Source organism: Chiloscyllium plagiosum, chromosome 16 (assembly GCF_004010195.1).
Source record: "Chiloscyllium plagiosum isolate BGI_BamShark_2017 chromosome 16, ASM401019v2, whole genome shotgun sequence".
Lineage (NCBI taxonomy): Eukaryota > Metazoa > Chordata > Chondrichthyes > Orectolobiformes > Hemiscylliidae > Chiloscyllium > Chiloscyllium plagiosum.
Genome location: NC_057725.1, coordinates 62136289 through 62155268, shown reverse-complemented (window position 1 = coordinate 62155268; position 18980 = coordinate 62136289). Strand labels below are relative to the sequence as shown.

At 40.0% G+C, this 18980-nt stretch overlaps 1 protein-coding gene across 1 annotated transcript in view; it reads left to right on the top strand.

Annotated features, from left to right (window-relative positions):
- The window catches only part of syt13 (synaptotagmin XIII), a 24938-nt gene extending 16188 nt beyond the window's left edge, over positions 1-8750 (top strand). The window contains exons 5-6 of the mRNA XM_043706259.1: positions 3284-3407; positions 8371-8750. Coding sequence (XP_043562194.1) covers positions 3284-3407; positions 8371-8675 — 429 coding nt within the window. The 3' untranslated portion in view covers positions 8676-8750. The remainder of the gene's footprint in view (positions 1-3283; positions 3408-8370) is intronic.
- Positions 8751-18980: the final 10230 nt, after the last annotated feature.

Sequence of the window (18980 nt, the reverse complement as noted above, 5' to 3'; positions counted from 1 at the left end):
CATAATTCTCCCGACAGCTTTTTTGGTTATTAGAAGCCTAACTTTCCCCGAGTCACCACGTAATGAAAACTTTTAAGAGTTGGTGGATTTAATTAAAGAATATTACAACATGAAACTTCTTCTGATTCTGAGGTGCTATCGGTTTTACTTGGCAATTCGAGAACCAGTGGAATCCATATCAGGATTTTTGACGACGTTAAGATGACTGACACAGGCGTGTGACTTTGATTTAACCCTTCATGGGATGCTGAGACCCCGTTTGATGTGTGGGATTAATGGTGTAGCCATGCAAAAGCACCTTCTAGCTGAAGCCCAACATAGACTTTAAACAGGCATTGTTACTGGCCTTTTTCATTGGAAAAGGCAGCAAGTGGAGTATATGAGTGCAGAGTATTCAGATGGAAGTGGATACCCTCCTCAGTCCAACTGATCTTTGGGAACACCATTTGAGTGAAGGCAATTGCATAGCCTCAGGACATATTCTGAACAGAGGGACTCTAGGTCAATCCACAGCAAAACCCCAAAGCAAAGCTAAGCCTTGGCCAAATGGTTAACGTGTTCTTCAGGACTCAGGCCAGCAAGCCATTGTAGTTGCTGCTGGTATGTGGATTCAAGACAGCAAAAGAGTCCCACTAGGCCTGAATTGAATGAAAGAACTCATAGGCCAGCATTCAGCAGAGTTCATACCCTAGAAAGCCCACCTACATCTGGCTTGGAACAGTTAAATTGCTCAACATCCAAATCAGATCCGATCAAAATAAATATCTGGTTAAATGGCCACCTAGTTCTATTCGAGTTGGATATCGGCGTGGCTGTTTCAGTGATGGCAGAACCAATCTTTAACAAAATTCGCTCTGGACTCCAACCCTTAAGTTTATGCAAGATCTTGGCTAGACTGAGAACCTATACTGAGAAACCTTTACAGATGAAGGGTACTTCGGTTCCAGTGTCTTATGAGAAGCAGCTGGTTTAGTTACCACTGATTGTAGTAAAAGACTCGGGCCCAAGCTTGGTAGGGTGAAATTGCTTGAGAAAGATTCACCTAGATGTGATCGACATTTTTGATTAGAAAATGGCTGCTTGAGAGACATTTTTCAGGAAGGTCCAGGGACTATCAAAAGAGCCAAGGCCACCTTGCATGTCGACCAGGAAGCAATTCCATGATTCTGCAAGGCCCCACCCAGTGCTGTTTGCCTTATGGGCAAAAGTAGAGGCAGAAATCAGAAGACTGGAAAGCAAAGGAACCATCAAGCCAATTTGCAGAATGGGCAGCACCAATCGTACTGACTGTGAAGCCCAACAGGTTGATTTGCCTTTTTGGGGATTTCAAACCACTTTTCACAGCTGGATAAATACCCAATCCCTTGTGAAGGGATTTATACACTAAGCTGCAGGGGGTGCTGTCTTTCAGGAAGCTGGACATGAGTCATGCATACCTACAATTGAGGATTCCCAAAAATATGCTACAATTAATACCCATAAGGGTTTGTACCAATATACGATGCTATTTGGGCATTTGGGATATCATTAGTCTGTGCAATTTTTCAGCAGACGAGGGAGGACATTTTGCAAGGTCTATCCCAGGTCATCATTTATCTAGATGACATGCTTACAACAGGGAAGACCAATAACAAGCACTTAGAGAACTTGGACATAGTCCACAGACATTTCTCTCAGGTGAGCACATTGAGTAGGGAAAAATGTATGTTCCAGGCACCCCAAGTGATCTATTGGGCTGCAGAGTCAACAAGACTATGTTACACCCATTGGAAGATAAGGAGAGGGCGATCAAAGTGGCCCGGCTCCCATGTCTGTATCGGAGCTTCGGTCTTTCCTTGGGCTGGTGAATTATTACAGCAAGTTCATCCGTAATGTGGTTTCCATCCTGGTACTCTTGCCTCAGCTCTTCTAAAAAAAAAGGATTAGCCTTGGAAATGCTCACATAGCCAAGCCACAGCTTTTGGGGAAGTGAAGAAACAGCTATCATCCTCTAAGGTGTTGGCATATTATAATCCCAAGCGAGATCTGGTATTGATATGTGATGCCTCCTCGTATGGCATCAGGGTAGAATTGGCAAATGATGAAGGAGCAAAATGTGCCTGGCTCCTTGACAGCCTTTCCAACTGTTTTGGAACCCATGGGTTCTCCCCATCCATCTAGTTTTGAAGATAGCTCGGAATCTGAGTTGGGATGGCAGGTGTCGCCACCTCGACATCTTTGCTGCCTGGAGAAAAGTGAATGTCTTCTGAGACACTCCGGGCACAAGAGAACTTGTATAACAGGCAGAGTTGGAGGAACCTGACCAGGTGTTAAAATGCCCCACGATGAGCTACAAAAAAAGGAACTGGCTTATGTCCTTGGACTCAGATGGTGAGGGATGCCAAGATTGTAATGAGGTCAGTCAGATGGACCTCAAAGGAGATCCCTGATTGGACCATATTAAGAGCCCCAATCAAGGAGCCCTGGCTGACAGATACAGGATTGTCAGACATCCTGTTCACTCAGAGCTGGCTCTGAGGGAGTTGAATAAATATCAAGGACTCTTCCTGTGTAAATAAAGTATGACTTGATGATGGGATACCAGTCTCTGTGCAGTTATTTCACCTACCTTCCTGTAGGAGGTGTATGAGTGCATTGTAAGAAAATTATCATTCTCTTCCACCTCCTAAAAAGAAATTCCTGTTCTGTAGCTGTCATAGCTCCAGTAACAGTGCAATTTGAATTAGGAACTCAACAACTAGTTAATGGGAATTCAGGAATCATATGGGTTTTATATATTGAGTTAGAGACAATGAATCTATTTTTATGACACCTGATTAGATTTTTTAGCTTTTGCTCAGGACATAAAATCAGCCTTTCATTGTCTGATGAAAAATAATGGAAGAGTGTCGAGCCTTGCCCTGACAATACAGGACCTGTAAACATGTTTTTCTCTCTGTTTCTAAGTACGACTGATGACAATCCAATTAACTTGTGTTCACTTGCATGTGATTCTGAAGTGTTTATAGGTCCCAGAGGTAAAAACCAGAGGCAATAAGAGAACAAAGTCTGTTTAGCTTTCACATACAGGCAGTTCATTGGCAGAAAATTCAATAGCAGTTTGGTTAAGTGTACTTCTATGGTGCTGCCTAATCTATATTTAGCACATTTATATTGGAATTATACAATATGATTTCTGTCTTTATGTACTTGAGCAAATTATGTGAGGAGGAACTGCTTTTGGGAGCAGCTACTGCTGATGATTAAGAACTTTTCAAATTGTCACCAATGGCTTGTTTTCTAGGACTCTGTAACGTCGCCTGGTGAGATTTTGCTTTCTATTAACTACCTTCCAGCTGCCAACCGTCTCATTGTCGTTGTTATGAAGGCACGACACTTAAACTCAGATGAACTGAAACATCTGATAGGTAAAACAGTCAACTCCTAAATATACACATACATTATTTTAAGAAAGCATTTCTTTTGTGATTTTTCAAGAATTTGCCAGTTTGATCTTTGTACAATTCCCTGCATCGTTTCACGTCCTCTGACTGGGGGAAATGATGAACAGCCTGCTATCAGTTACCACATTGATTCCTCCAGTGGTGATCAAACTCATTGCTGTCTTTTCAGATTTAGCCTCTTTAGATGCTGCTCAGATGCAAATTTAAGTCAGACCACTGTCATAACACCATCTGTCAACACGTTGATCTTTTAACAGTTTCAGAACACTCCCTAACCCTAACTGTTTACCCCTGTAAATCCAACATTTTTATTTCTTTTCAAGAAAAGTTTCAGCAACTTTATAATTTCAGACAATTGAAATTGGCTATCAGCACTGGTTAGCCTCAGGGAGTCAAAGTTATTGAATTAGAGTAGCAGGATGCATTTTACCTCTGTTAAGGTAGAAAGCAAGATTTCTACACTAGAGAACTGATAGAATATACTCTGGCATCATTTAGCAGATAAGAAAGAGGATAACCTTTGGGATATGGAGAGGCTGGATAGGCTGGGACATTTTCCCCTGGAGCATAGGAGACTGAGGGGTGACCTTCTAGAGGTCCATAAAATCATGAGACACATAGATAAGGTAGATAGCCAACAGCCTTTCTCCATGGTAGGGGAGTCTGAAACTAGAGGATATAGGTTTACGGTGAGAGGGAAGAGATACAAAAAGATGCAGAGGGACAATTGTTTCACACAGAGGGTGGTGAGTTTCTGGAATGGGCTGCCAGAAATAGTGGTGGAGGCTAATACAATTTTGTCATTTAAGAAATATTTTGAGAGGTACATGGATGGGATACGTATGGAGGGATATGGACCAAATGCAGACAAATGGGACTAGATTAATTGTGAAAACTGGGCGGCATGGGCAAGTTGGGCCAAATTGCCGGTTTCCATGCTGCAAACCTCTGACCGTATTGTAAAGGTCATCCTAAAGCTGGGTGCCAATTCCCTTGTGTATGTATTTGCAGAAGGTAATGAATGACAGCCACTGCTGCATTATTAATTCTCTGTGTATTTTACCATTTCTCATTGTATTTCAAACTTTTCAGTGGGTTCCTGTTTTACAAAAAGCTCTTACTGTCCTATCAGTAAATTAAATAAACAGGACAGCTCAAACATTTCCAACCAGTGATAGCACAAACCAATTTTGACACATGCAGAACTTCAATTTGGGCAGAATGCATAAGCATCAAAATGTACATGCACAATAATGTTGGAAAATTTAAGTGAGTATTGTTAACCAGATTCAGTTGGTAGCACTGTCCACTTTGGTTATAGGTTTGTCCCAAAACACAAACTCCATTGTAGGACAGTTAGAAGATAATTCCTTCATAAAAGATGCTCTTTATGTGAGCCCCCATCTGTCAGTTCAGGCAGATGTTAAAAATTAGGAGAAAGTGAGGACTGCAGATGCTGGAGATCAGAGTCAAGAGTGTGGTGCTGGAAAAGCACAGCCAGTCAGGCAGCATCCGTGGAGCAGGAAAATCAATGTTTTGGGCATAAGCCCTTCATCTAGATGTTAAAAATTGTAGGGTTGGCATTTCAAAGACTGGAATCCACAGTCAAACACCTTATGTTTGACTCATGTTCAGCCAAGACAGGAGCAGTGGTGATGCAAAGGCAAAATAGTATAGAAGCTGGAAATAAAAATCAAACATGCATGATTTGGAAAAAAAAAGTGAATGTACTGTAGCCAAATTTGCAAACAACTCAAATATAAGTGGAAAGGCAAGTTGCAAAAGGGATATAAACAGTTTGCAGAGAGCTATTGATAGGTTCAGTTGGCAAAGTTAGCAAATGGAGTATAATGTGGGAAAATGTGAAGTTATTCATTATGAAGAGAGAACAAAATATTTAAATGGAGAAAAACTACATAAGGCTGCAGCACAAAGGGACTTCAGGGGACCTGTGCACGAAACACAGAAAGCTAGCTCACAGATGCACCAGGTAGTCAGGAAGACTAATGGAATGTTGGCCCTTATTTCAAGAGGGTTGGAGTATGAGAGTAGGAAAGTCTTACTGTAAATGTACAAAGTGCTGGTGTGACCACGTCTGGAGTACAGTGGGCTGTTGTGATTGCCTTATTTAAGGAAAGCTATCATTTAATTGGAGACAGTTCAAAGAAGGTTCACGAGGGTGATCTCTGGTATGGAGGGATTGTCTTATGAGCAAAGCTTGGTACTGCATTTACTGGAGTTTAGAAGAATGAGGGGAGACCTCATTGAGACATGTAGGATTTTTAAGGGGCTTGACAGGGTAAATGCTGAGAGGATGTTTCCCCTCATGGGAGAGTCTAGGACCAGAGGGTATAGTCTCAGAATAAAGGGGCACTAACAGAAGACTGAGAAGAAGAAGAATTTCTTCTTTCAGAGGATTGGAACTCCTTGCCGTAAAGAGCTGTGGAGGCAGAATCTTTGTGTACATTTAGGGCTGAGATAGATTCTTGATCAGTCAGGGAATCAAAGATTACAGGACAAAAGGCAATAAACTGGAAGTGAGGAATGTGAAATCAGCCATAATCCTATTGAATGGTGGAGCAGATTCAAGGGGCTGAATGGCCTACTCCTGTTTCTATTTCTAATGGTCTAATGTCTTATATATGGAGAGAGAAATGGTTAATGAACCAAATCTTTGCTTTCTCACTCAGGGTCACAGAGTTGACTGAGTTACTTGGCCATAAGCCAAGGACAACTGGTTAGAAAATTTGCCTCAGTTCATTGGGACTCTGTCCCAGTTGTTTTAAGATCTGTAAGGCCCTCTGAACTTCACTTCTGACACCAACCCTCCCCTTCACATATGCTCCCATAAATTGTTACTTGTTGATTATAGAGTGAGTGAAAGGATTTAATTTCATTTAACCACCTCCGTTTTATAAAAGATTAAGAAGGAGGTATGTCTTTTAAGTTTAGCTGTTTAGTTATCAGAGGGGAACTCTGTTTAGTACAGGTATGTACTGTGAAAAGAAGCAATGAGCTATTTCACATTGATAAGTGTTGAACTGGTAAGCAAGAGAAAGCACCCCTTCAGAATTCTGCCTTGCAAAAAGAATTGTTATTACAATCCTATAGGAGTGTCAGAGTAATTCACTTTCTCAATACCAGAAGCCTCTCCCACTTCAGAACTTAATCTAGTCCAAATAACCATATAGACATTGATAAAACTATACCAAGAATAATTCAATCAATAGAGCAAACACTCCATTTTCATCTATCAAACGTGATATGGAGGTACCGGTGTTGGACTGGGCTAGACAAAGTCAGAAGTCACATGACAACAGGTTACGGTCAAACAGGATTATTTGAAATCACAAACTTTCAGAGCACTACTCCTTTGTCAGGTAAAGTATCACTGAACATAATATAACTCTGTAACAAATTGGGGACTCATCTGGGATCTGGACAGATTTGGCTGGTTTGTGCATGAATCTGGACAGATGTGAACAGTTTTGGGGTAGGAAAGGTCCCAGCAGATTTAAACAGATTTGGAGATTAGTGCCCTAGATCTTTACATAAAACTTAGGTGAGAAGTGAAAAATCTGTTTAATTTATGTTACTTGTTGTTGGATAAATCAAAAGTCGGGGGAGTGGCTCTTAACATTGCTAAAGAGATTCTAGGGTTTAAGGATGCTTTCTAAATTTGCCAAGAAAGTCTAGAAAGACAGGAAGAAAATGGGAGAAGACAAAGCTCTGAGAGACGTAACCTGGCTGTAATTTTGAGAGACTAAATTCTCTTGTTTTATGGTATAAGTGGGACTCGTATTTTTTGAAACAGCATGCCATGAGGATATTTTTTATTTGTTAGTAGTTAGAGGGGAATTAGTTGGTTTGTTAGTAGTTCTGTTCAATTGTTCATTGTTAGAGTTAGATAAATTGTTACTTGTTGATTATAGAGTGAGTGAAAGGATTTAATTTCATTTAATCACCTCCGTTTTATAAAAGATTAAGAAGGAGGTATGCCTTTTGGGTTTAGCTATTTAGTTATCAGAGGGGAACTCTGTTTAGGAACAGGTTGGAATATAACAGCAATATTAAATGTCACTTCACCTGATGAAGGAGCAGCACTCTGAAAGCTTGTGATTTCAAATAAACCTGTTGAATCTATCAAAACCAAACCCTGCTGAGTTAATCTATTAATAAGTCTTGGAACTCAGCCTAGTATTCATAATGATGCCATCTGGGAGTTGTATAAACAGAGTCAGATGTAATAGCTCAGAATTAAGAGTAAAGTTACACCCAACTCTGTTCCAATGTCACACTTCAAGTAATGTACAAGTATGCTGTGACAACATGGTCCCTATGATGTCTTCAAAAATTATCACTGTGCTCTCTATTACTGTTACACTATACCTTGGCTACACATTAGGGATTGGATTGGTAGTGCCCAACACTCACTTTGCTTTCATTGAAACTGATAGAGGAAGGTGACTTTTAATCCTGCAAAGAAAGACTTTCATTTCTGTAACACTTTTAATCATTTCAGAAGCTCTTATAGTGCTTTACAAGTAGTGAAGTACTTTTGAAAAATAGTGTATTGTGTCTTACAGTTAATATGCCAGTCTACTTTTTAAGAGACATGCTCATGATATCATCACAGCATCATTGTATAAAACATGAGTTATGATGTTCTAAGTTTCCACTTTAACTAGGGCTATTAGAAGCATAACACACTGATGAAAACATGCTAGTCTTGGGATCTGAATAGCCTGGTGTTAGCCCAGGCACTGAAGTGCATGTAACTGTAAATATTTATATCTATCAATAGCTGTAATAAGCATCCAATAATCAAAGGGCTAATGTTAAGTTATTCTTGGTTTTAGCTTAATATAAAATTAGAGAGTTTGTTACCCTGCCTCAGCTGAAATAAATTGTGATTTGTTCTTTATAGATGTTTCAGTGAAACTCACCCTGATGCACCAGTCCGTGAAGCTGAAGAAGAAACGTACCAGGCACGTAAAGCACAAGATAAATCCAGTTTGGAACGAGATGATAATGTTTGAAGTGCCCTATGAGCTACTGTTTAAATCCTATCTTGAGATAGAGATGTTGAACCAGGACTGTACAGGGCAACACCACTTACTGGGCAAATGTAGCCTGGGTCTGAATTCTAGTGACTTAGAGCTAAGTCACTGGCAGGAAATGTTAAACAAGCCCAGGAAGCAGATTGCAATGTGGCATAAACTACATGCATAATCCTTTCCTGGGTAAAAACAATGATTGCAGATGCTGGAAACCAGATTCTGGATTCAAATGGTGCTGGAAAAGCACAGCAGTTCAGGCAGCATCCAAGGAGCAGGAAAATCAACGTTTCGGGCAAAAGCCCTTCATCAGGAATCCTCGGATGCTGCCTGAACTACTGTGCTTTTTCAGCACTACTATAATCCCTTCCTGCTCCATTGCATCTACTGGGAACTTTCAAGCTCCTGAAAAGATCCCTTTTCCTGAATAACCAATGAATAATGGCCCAAGAAATTCAATGGTGCTGTGCCCACCTTTCAAACAAAAAGTGGGCTCATTACTCAATGAAAATGCACTTCCCATCATATTCGTAGATGCATGAACTGTATTTTAGGTCCATTGCTTTAATGTGTGTGGCCCTTTGTTTATGCAATTTTGGGGCCCATTTACAGCTTCTTAATTTGAAAAGATTGAAAAACTATGTCCTACACACAGCCTAACTGAAGGGATTACTGAGGGCGGTCACCAAAACTTTACGTTTTGTGGTGAATGCTGAACAGAATGTGGTTTCCTGGTGTTGCAGAAGTGTTTGACCCATCCTAAGTCCACTGCATTGAGATGACCATTACCAGTTTCTGCCTAGCCCTCTCTCTTTTTGCACCCTTGCTCTCTTGAACATCCCTCCTCCTGATTATAACTTGCTCCCTGTCCTTGTCAGTTGCCTCGTGCTCTATTAATCCAATTATAGTGTCTCACAAACACTTGTCTGATTTTGTTTTTGGGTCAGTTGGCTTCCAACACCGAAACCATGAAATCCATCACTGGTAATCTGGCATACCAAATGACATTAAACATTTTTAGTAGGAAAGCCATCTGCATACAAATGGGTACAGTGCATCATGAAATACATCACCAAAAAGGTGCTGTGGGGTGTTACAAATAAAGACAGCTTTCCTGTCTGCAATATATTGAATTTTAGGTCTAGAAAATCACTCAAGCAAAATATTCCCCGGATGACGGACTGTACAGTTTCATCATAATTTACTTACTGAAAACAAAGTACAGTATGTGCTGACATGCATCGTTTGATATACTCTTGACACATTGAATACCAGAAATATCACAATATTCAATAGCAGCAGTGTCCACCATCTATAAGATGCAATGCAGAAATTTACCAAGGCATTTTCCAAACCCATGACCATTACTATCCAGAAGACAAAGGCATCACATACAAGGTAACATCATGGTGGCACAGTGGCACAGTGGTTAGCACTGCTGCCTTGCAGCGCCAGAGACCTGGGTTCAATTCCTGCCTTGGGCAATTGTCTGTGAGGAGTTTGCACATTCTCCCAGTGTCTCCTCCCACAGTCCAAAGGTGTGCAAGTTGGCCATGCTAAATTGCCCGTAGTGTAGGTTGAAGGGGTAAATGTAGGGGAATGGGTCTGAGTGGGTTGCTCTTTGGAGGGTCGCTCTTTGGAGGGTCGGTGTGGACTTGTTGGGCCGAAGGGCCTGTTTCCACACTGTAAGTAATCTAATCTAATTTGACCATTTTATTTGGGGGGTGTGGGGAAGGGGTGTGGCGTAGGGAAGGGGAGGGAGGAGCCGGCTAGTGCTAACAAGCGAAAAAACTTAACATTCTCATCTCACACTCGATATATACTATCCTTCAACTCTATTCAAAGTTATTGAATTCAGGAGCACATGAGCCTTTCATGCTTCAGCTCATTAGGACAAATACAATCATGTATCTATGTGCTGAAATCATATTTGATCACCATGCCATTTCATTGACATACCCATTGGTTATCTTCATATATTGCTAAGTAATATTATTAGCTAATGAAAGTCACTGAGTGCCATTGTACAGTTTGTGAAGCAAACAGCTTTGTATTCACTGAACAAGATGTAGTTTAATGACTGAATGGCACATAACACAGAAGAACCTACATGGTGTTATATGGGAACTGGTACTGTGTCTCACGGGGTGGTGCAGGGGCAAACAACGTTCCTTCATTATTTGGTCTCTTTGAATGTTCTCATCAGTATCACATTTTGTTATCTTAAATAGACCTGTACGACTGATCATGATATGATCTTGAAGCAGGTGAGAATTGAACCTGGACCTCCTGGTCCAGATGCCGGGGCCTGCCACTGCAACACAAGTTCACTCAAGAGATTGGAACAAGAATCTGGCACCTTAGGCTGCTTTGCCATGCTACTCAATATCAAATCCTATCAAAAGCTTTTTAAATCTTCCATTTTCTGGATTATTTCCGTTTGTAATTCACTAAAAGCCATTATGTAGGCACAAAATAAAATTAAAAAGCTGAGTGGCCTTTATCTCAAGAATGCTGTAATTCAAAAAAATCTTGACCAAATCCCCTTGCAGCATTCTGAGGACAGTAAACCACAGGAAGGATAAATTAGTCCTAGAAGAGATTCAGCAGATTGAGGCAATGGTTTAAAGGATTAAATAATAAAGTTGCATAAATATAGTATGTACTTGTAGATCATTTATAGACGATTGAATTAAAGTATTAAATGATTAAGGAATTTGCTAGGGTTGAGACAGAGGTACAGTTCCCCTTGGTATTGGGATCTAGAACAAGATGCCATGATATGAAATCAGATCAAAGTAATTTAAAAGTGAAATTAGGAAGAATTATTCCACACACAGGATAAAGAAATTCTGGAACTGAATCCTCCTTCCACCAAAAAGAATGCTGGATCAATTTAAATTTTCAAGATGGAGATTGAAATGTATTAAGGGTATGATGAATGGAGTTGAGGTACTAATCAGTCATGATCTAATTGATTGATGGCACAGGTTTAAGAGACTGAATGGGTCACTCCATTATGTACCTGTTGGTATTGGTTCCATTATCTATACAATGTGTAGCTGTGGATCATCTATATACCATCTTATTAAGCCTATTCCAATAGACCACCTTTCCTTCTCTTTGGCAATCTGGTCATGTTCTATCATATTTATTCCTGCTCTTTCTAACAACCATCCATGCTCTTAATGGACATACTTTCTGAAGTTATGAATACCTATTAACATTTCATGTTTAATGTTGAATTGAAAGATCTGACCTTGCAGCAAAGTCAGCCCAGATTTGATCATTGAGATGGATTCTGGATGTCAACCAAATTCTCAATGCAGGTTGCTCCAGAGACAAGAGTTTAATTGCTGGGGATTGTGTGGGTTTCCATTGGGCAAGCTAACCTGGGAAAGAGTTCCAAGGCAACGAAACATGCTACTGAGTGCCAAGGTGAGCTGTTTAAATGTGTTGTCCTGGTGCTGTGGGACTCTGATGTAATGAAAGCAAGTATGGCCTAGCCCTCACCCCTAATTCCTCACACGCTCCTCATGCTCCATGCATGTTACCTCATGTCCTCCTCCTACTCATGCCACCCCACATATTCCTATTCCAAGCTATGGGACTTGATGCTCATTGACTGAAGTGCAGGACCATCTATCAAGTTGAGTCGCAGGTAGTAAGGATAGTAAAGGCAGCGTTTGGTATGCTTTCCTTTATCGGTCAGAACACTGAATATAGGAGTTGGGAGGTCATGTTGCAGCTGTACAGCACATTGGATTGGTCACTTTTGGAATATTGTGTCCAATTCTGGTCTCTCTCCTATAGGAAGGATGTTGTGAAACTTAAAAGAGTTCAGAAAAGATTTACAAGGATGTTGCCAGGGTTGGAAGATTTGAGTTTACAGGGAGAGGCTGAATAGGCTGAGGCTGTTTACCCTGGAGCATCAGAGGCTGGGGGGTGGTCTTAGAGGTTTATAAAATCATGAGGGGCATTGATAAGGTAAATAGACAAGGTATTTTTCCCTGAGGTGGGGGAGTCCAGAACTAGAGGGCATAGATTTAGGGTGAGAGGGGAAAATTTAGTGGCAACCTTTTCACGCAGTGGGTGGCACATGTATGGAATGAACTGCCAGAGGAAGTGGTGGAGGCTGATACAATTACAACATTTAAAAGTCATCTGAATGGGTATATGAGTAGAAAGGGTTTAGAGGAATATAGGCCAAGTGCTGGCAAATGGGACTAGATTAGGTTGGGATATCTGGTGGGCATGGACAAGTTGGATGAAGGGTCTGTTTCCAGCTGTACATTTCTATGGCTCACTTTACACTGTGAAGAAACAACGAATCCATCAATGACAATAGCATTTGTAAAATAAGCTTTAAAAACAAGTTATGCATTCACTTAATACTCATCACTTCCTTAAAAAAACCCTCCTTTTACACAGACATTTTAAATTATTAACAGCAGAAACTATAAGTGCCTGAAAACTCTTAATCTTATGAAAGTAAACATTGTCTAAGTTCTCTTGTGGTACAATGATAGTGTCCCTACCTTTAGGCCAGATGGCACAGGTTTAAGTCCCATCTGCTGTAAAAGTCATAACATTCTTGAACAGGTTAATTTAAAAGTATCTATACTTCATTGGAAGGTTTCTGGAAATGTGTTGAAAATACTTTTTTTTAAAAATATTGTCATTGAACAGAAGAGATCAGAGAATCAGAGCTGTCAAAAAGGCTATTCTTCCTTCGAGTTTAGCTGTTACAATAAACTAATGTGTTTCTGGGTTGTCAGCTAGGCCTTATTATGGGAACATAGCCAGGCATGGGAGCAGAGCATGAGGAAGACTTTCTGAACATATCTCTTTAACAACATCCCTCATGCAGAATATTGTTCATGGCATCTCTAAGGGCCCATGAACCATAAATCCTTTAAAAGCTGGCCTGACTCCATGAAAATTGTAAGGGACTAAGGCAGCCTATTCCCTCAATGAAGCTGACTGAGTCTGAAATATAGGCTATGGGCTCACAACCTGTATCTTAAAAAGGCACTCCTGACAATCACTGACCCAAGGAATGAGGTCTGGAATCCTAGTCTTGCTACCTACCTGCAAATTTTAAAGGATGTCCAAGTTATCCTGACTTGGTTAAAACCTGGATCATAGGCATCCAGTGGTGATATCACCTAACCACAGGCACCTCTGGAATTTAGCTCTGGAACATTTATATATTGATAAGAATATACAAACGTAGGACCAGAAGGAGGCTAACTCAATCAACAAGCCTTTCCTACCAATCAATGAAATGAACAAGTTAGTTAATATTGTCATAAAATCTCCAAAGATTTAGAGAAGATCTGGCTTGCTGTAGCTCTATATGGTTTCCACTCACTTGAACAATCATGCTCACTAAGTGAACTTAAACCATTTCATGCTGTAGATGATGAATCACCCTTCGACAATTTTCCATTTGCCAAGGCCACAAATTACCATTGTATCATCCAACTACTAGAATGGTACAGGCAAACCTGATGATCCTTGGGAATTTCTGTGTTTTTATATGCCTAGGATTTATTTTTCCCCAATTATTTGTCAGCATTGTTGTTCAGTTGTGCTTCACCTGTGAGTAAGAGAATGGTCAAGCTTAAATTTACTAGTTGGGCTATAATACTTGTCAACTGTGACTGTAAACCAAGCTGACGTATTCAAGCCAACAAGCAACTTGATATATCAATCTACATCCTTGGAAAGACGCTCTAACTTGTACATTGGAAATGATAACACCACTTATTGTCAAAGTGGAAAACATTCCAGCAGGCTGAAGAATGACGTAAAAAACTACAAGTTAATACTGCCAGTCATCAAGCTCACAATCTCAGAAAGAACAGGGCATCAGCCAGCAAGGGTTACTGTGACTAAAATAGTTTGAACTTGGCTTCCTTTATAATAGCCTTGCTGAAATTAAAATAGACTTTTTAAGATGTAATAAATGTAAAAACAAGAATGTTATTAACAAAACCCATACTAATCCTTTGAAGAGAATGCAGGATGTGGAATTGATCCCATTAAACATGTTCCTTGTAAATCAGTGTATCTATTTTACACTGAACTCAGCTTACTTTACCACTGACCCTTAAGCAAAACAAATTGCAAACAATTTGGTTACAGTATTGAATGTGTCGTTGGAACTAATTATAATAATTTACCAAAGGAGGCTGCTGTTGTCCCAAACTAAAGATAGGTCAAACATGTCAAGGTGCTTTAAATTTCAATAGCAAACACAAAAGAATTGGGATGGATAACATTATGGGTGAACTACTACAGACCAGTGCTTTCAGACCTTTTATGTTTATAGATCATAAACATTATTGCCAAAATCAAGTAGATTAGCTACATCTCATAAAATAGCCTCCAAAGCAGTAGACATTTTCAAAAAGGTTAGAAGGATAAACATTGATCAGAGTCAGGCATCAACAATTCAGTTTTGTCAGGCCACGATTCATGAAGCAAAATTTGGTACTGTGGGTACATAGGTACATAATTGTAGCTCTTCATTCAGGGTTAACACTGCACTTTTCTTTCTGAATTAGTATTATTTTACAGATGTGGAACTTGAGATGTAAGGTTAAGTTAGTTTGGAAAGCCGGCGTTGTTTGTGAAGAAGATATTGAGGAAACATTTGAATAGAAGATTATGACAGGATAAAATAGGCAAGGAGAAATTGTTTCCATTTGTTGACAGGACAAGCATTAGGGGACTCTGATGTAAAGTTTCTAGCAAGTGATGCAGTGAGTGAGAAAGAACGTTTTTATGCAACTAGTGGAATTCACCAATGACTTCAGAAAGGATGGGCACTCGAAGCAGGAATTGAGCTGGGACTGACTTGGATTGCTCCATGCAGAACTGGCATTGACATGTAGGGTCAATGCCAACTATTCTTTGACTTGAGGATGTAATGGCTTTGGCAATAGTGGATGATGGATCAGAATGATTCCAGGGTGATGAGCTTCAATTAAATGTTTAGGTTGGAAAAACTGGGAGAAGGTTGAGGAGATTGGCAGAGGCATTCATGTTTATGAGGGTCTGGACAGAAGAAATAGAGAAACTGTCTCCATTGGTGGAAGGATCAAGAACCAGAATGCATAGATTTAAGGTGATATACAAAAGAAGGAATGAAAACCAAAGGGAAGATTTTTCTTAATGCATAGAACAGTTAGAACCTGAAATACAGTGAGTGTGCGGTGCAGGCAGATTCAATCATGGGTTTCAAAAGGGAATTGGAAAAACACCTGAAAGGGCAGGTTTACATGGCTAGGTTGAGAGATCAGAATTAGCTGAGTTGGTCCTGCAGAGAGTCTAGAGGCAGACTGACCTACTTCTGTGCTGTAACCAGTCTATGACATTAAGTAAGTAAATTTTCAAGAGATGTTATTTAAATAATCTGTCTGTTTATATGCATCATGAATATTGTTCCAGAGTGCTGATTTTACTGCTAATTGTTGTCATTAACTATATTTATGAATAAAGTTCTGCAGTAGTTGGTAGGCTAAAAATGTTTGGGCATGGTTGAAATCTTCTGAAATGCTGTAACATGTAGTGGTGTTTTGCTTGCTATCTAATAATAAAAAGTTTGCACTGGGTGTGAGGGGAAAAAAGAAAAACGTTGTTGAATTGTAATAATTTATGAATCATCAGTGCCCCTTTAAGGGACTAACAGTAAGGTTTGAAATCCCTATTTGAATGGGACAAAAGCTATTTGATGCCTCTGTCAAGGTTTTGTTTCATACATTCCCATGATTTCCAGGAGCCTCCTGTAAAAATACTTGTGGCCAGACACAGCCCAGGATGTGGCACCAAGACTAGTTTGGAGAGTCCACCAGGAGGGTGGACGAGATTGCCTCCTGTGTTGGCAGCAAGAGTTCTTTTAATTTTAACCCATCAACTCACTCTTATCTCAGATTGTCTCATAATAGGTGGAACAGCAGTTACATGTGCCAATTGCTTTCATATTGGAACAATCAACCACGATACCTATCCAAAAAGTTTTCAGCTGAGACATGGATTAAATGTAAAGCTTGAGAGCGATAAAATAGGGAAAATATTACAATCCTCAGCTCAACTTAATGAGCACAAAAAATATATATTCAACACGAGTTCATAAACCTGGATCACATTGCCCTTTTACATGTTCACTGCAAACTCAAATAAAAGTATGCTGAAGAAACTCAGCAGGTCTGGCAGCATCTGCAAAGAGCAAAACAGAGTTAACTTTTGAGTCTGACTGGACTTAAAGGGTTGACTCTGTTTCTCTCTTCACAGATGCTGCAGACTTACTGAGTTCCTCCAGCACTTTATGTTTGTATTTTGAATTTTCAGCATCCACAGTATTTTCTTTTAATTCACTGCAAACTTGAATTATACCAGGAACAAGATTCAACGGAATGGCACAGAGGCTAATCAGGACTAATCATCAATCATGAACAATTTTATTTCATCAATATTCAATTAGAGTACAACCACAAGTCAGGAGTCCTGCAGGTATGCACAAGGTGCAATGGGAGCTGCCATGCTGCTGTACTAGCCCATTTTCCCTGATCTGTTGTTGCCTGGAAAAATCATTAAGGGGTGGATGCTAGAGAACAAAGAAACACTTTGAAGCTGGCTTACATCACTGCAAGACATACAGGACACTTGCCTTTATCAGTCCTGGCACAAGAGCAGGGAGGTCACATTGGAGCTGTACAGATATTTGTTTTTGGCCACAGCTGGAGTATTGTATGTAGTTCTGGTCACCACACTATAGGAAGGATGTGATTACAGTGGAGGGGGTGGAGAGGAGATTCACCAGGATATTGCCTGGGATGGAGCAGTTTAGATATGAAGAGAGGCTGGATAAACTTGGTTTGTCAAGAGATATGGGGTTAGCACTGAAATATAGCGTTGAGGTAGGTAATCAGCCATGATCTATAATGATGGAGCTACTTGACAGGCACACTAGACTACTCCTCTGTGCTATCTTCCTATTTCCCGCTTGTTACTACTTATCTAAAAATCCCTGTTATTTATACCAGAGCTTGTGCAATGCAATTCCAACTCAAACAGTTCACTCAATTGTAAAACACATCTTCAAGTGCATGCTAGAGGCAATCATGATTCATCTGCCTGATAGTTACACTCTTATCACTTGAGGCACATCCACTCATGGTCTGTCATTCCTCCTTGCACATAATATGTATGAAATAACTCCACAGAGGTCAGTATCCCATCACCAAGTCACCCTTTATTTATACATGGAGAGTCCTTGACGCTGATCCAGCTCCCTCAGAATCAGCTCTCAGATTGTCCAGGATGTCTGACACTCCTGTGCTTATCTGTCAGCCAGGGCTCCCTGATTGGACCAGATTAACAGCCCCAATCAGGGAACTCATATTCTATGAGATCCACCTGGCTGACCTCATTACAACCACTACAACGAGGGAGAGGGAAAAGTCGAGATATTGCCAATGGTAGATGGTTTGGTTCACATCTACAAAAGCATGCATACATGCACCCCAACAATCAGAGATAGAGCTGCATAGTGTCAGCATTAGAACATTCCAAACCACATCTCATAATAGATTCAGTAAGATTTGCTTTCCTTCCATTCTGAATGAAAATTTTCAGCTCATGGTGCAGCTAAAACACGTTAGCCTTGAACTAGAATTTCCATTTACTAGTGTGATTTGTTCCAGTTAGTTCCTCAAACAATGACTTTTAAATGTCAAAACAGGGCATCTGAGAGAAAATAACATTTTCTCACCCTGACAACAAAAGGAAGAAAACATCAGAGACAATCCAACCTGGACTGTCTTCCACCTATGTCCTAGTACTTGAATTAGTATCAGGATAAGTATTGGTAAGTAAAGGTGCATGAAAACTAAGACAAGATTAGAAATTGCTAGAAGAGCTCAGAAGGTCTGGCAGCATGTATGGAGAGAAATCAGAGTGAAACGTTTCAATTCGAGTGATCCTTCCTCATGAAAACTAATGTGGTTTCCACTTGGTTAGAAATTAACCCAGCAATTTACAAATCATGACTGGCTAGTAAGTGTTCTCTTTTTAAAACGTGTTACATTCACCTCAAGAGATTTACAGATTGTAGAGAAACCTGAGATCAAGTACACAATGTAGACTGGCACAACAGTACAATATTAAGAGAGTAGTGCATTGACAGAGTTTCCATTTGACAGAAACAACATTAACCCAAGGCCCCATTAGTCTACTCAGGTGTGTGTAAATGATCCTGAGGCATTACTTGGAGAAGAGTGGGAAAATCTCAAGGCTTCAATCCAATTACTGCACAGTCAACGTTACTAAAAAGCAGATTAACTATCATTGCCTGGCCCATTTTTTGCCTTTATAATAATGACTACACTTGAAAAATAATTGCCATGCATCAAAAGTGGCTTCATAAAATTTGATTCAAAGGTTCTATTCTGTAGATTGGGCTGTTTGATAT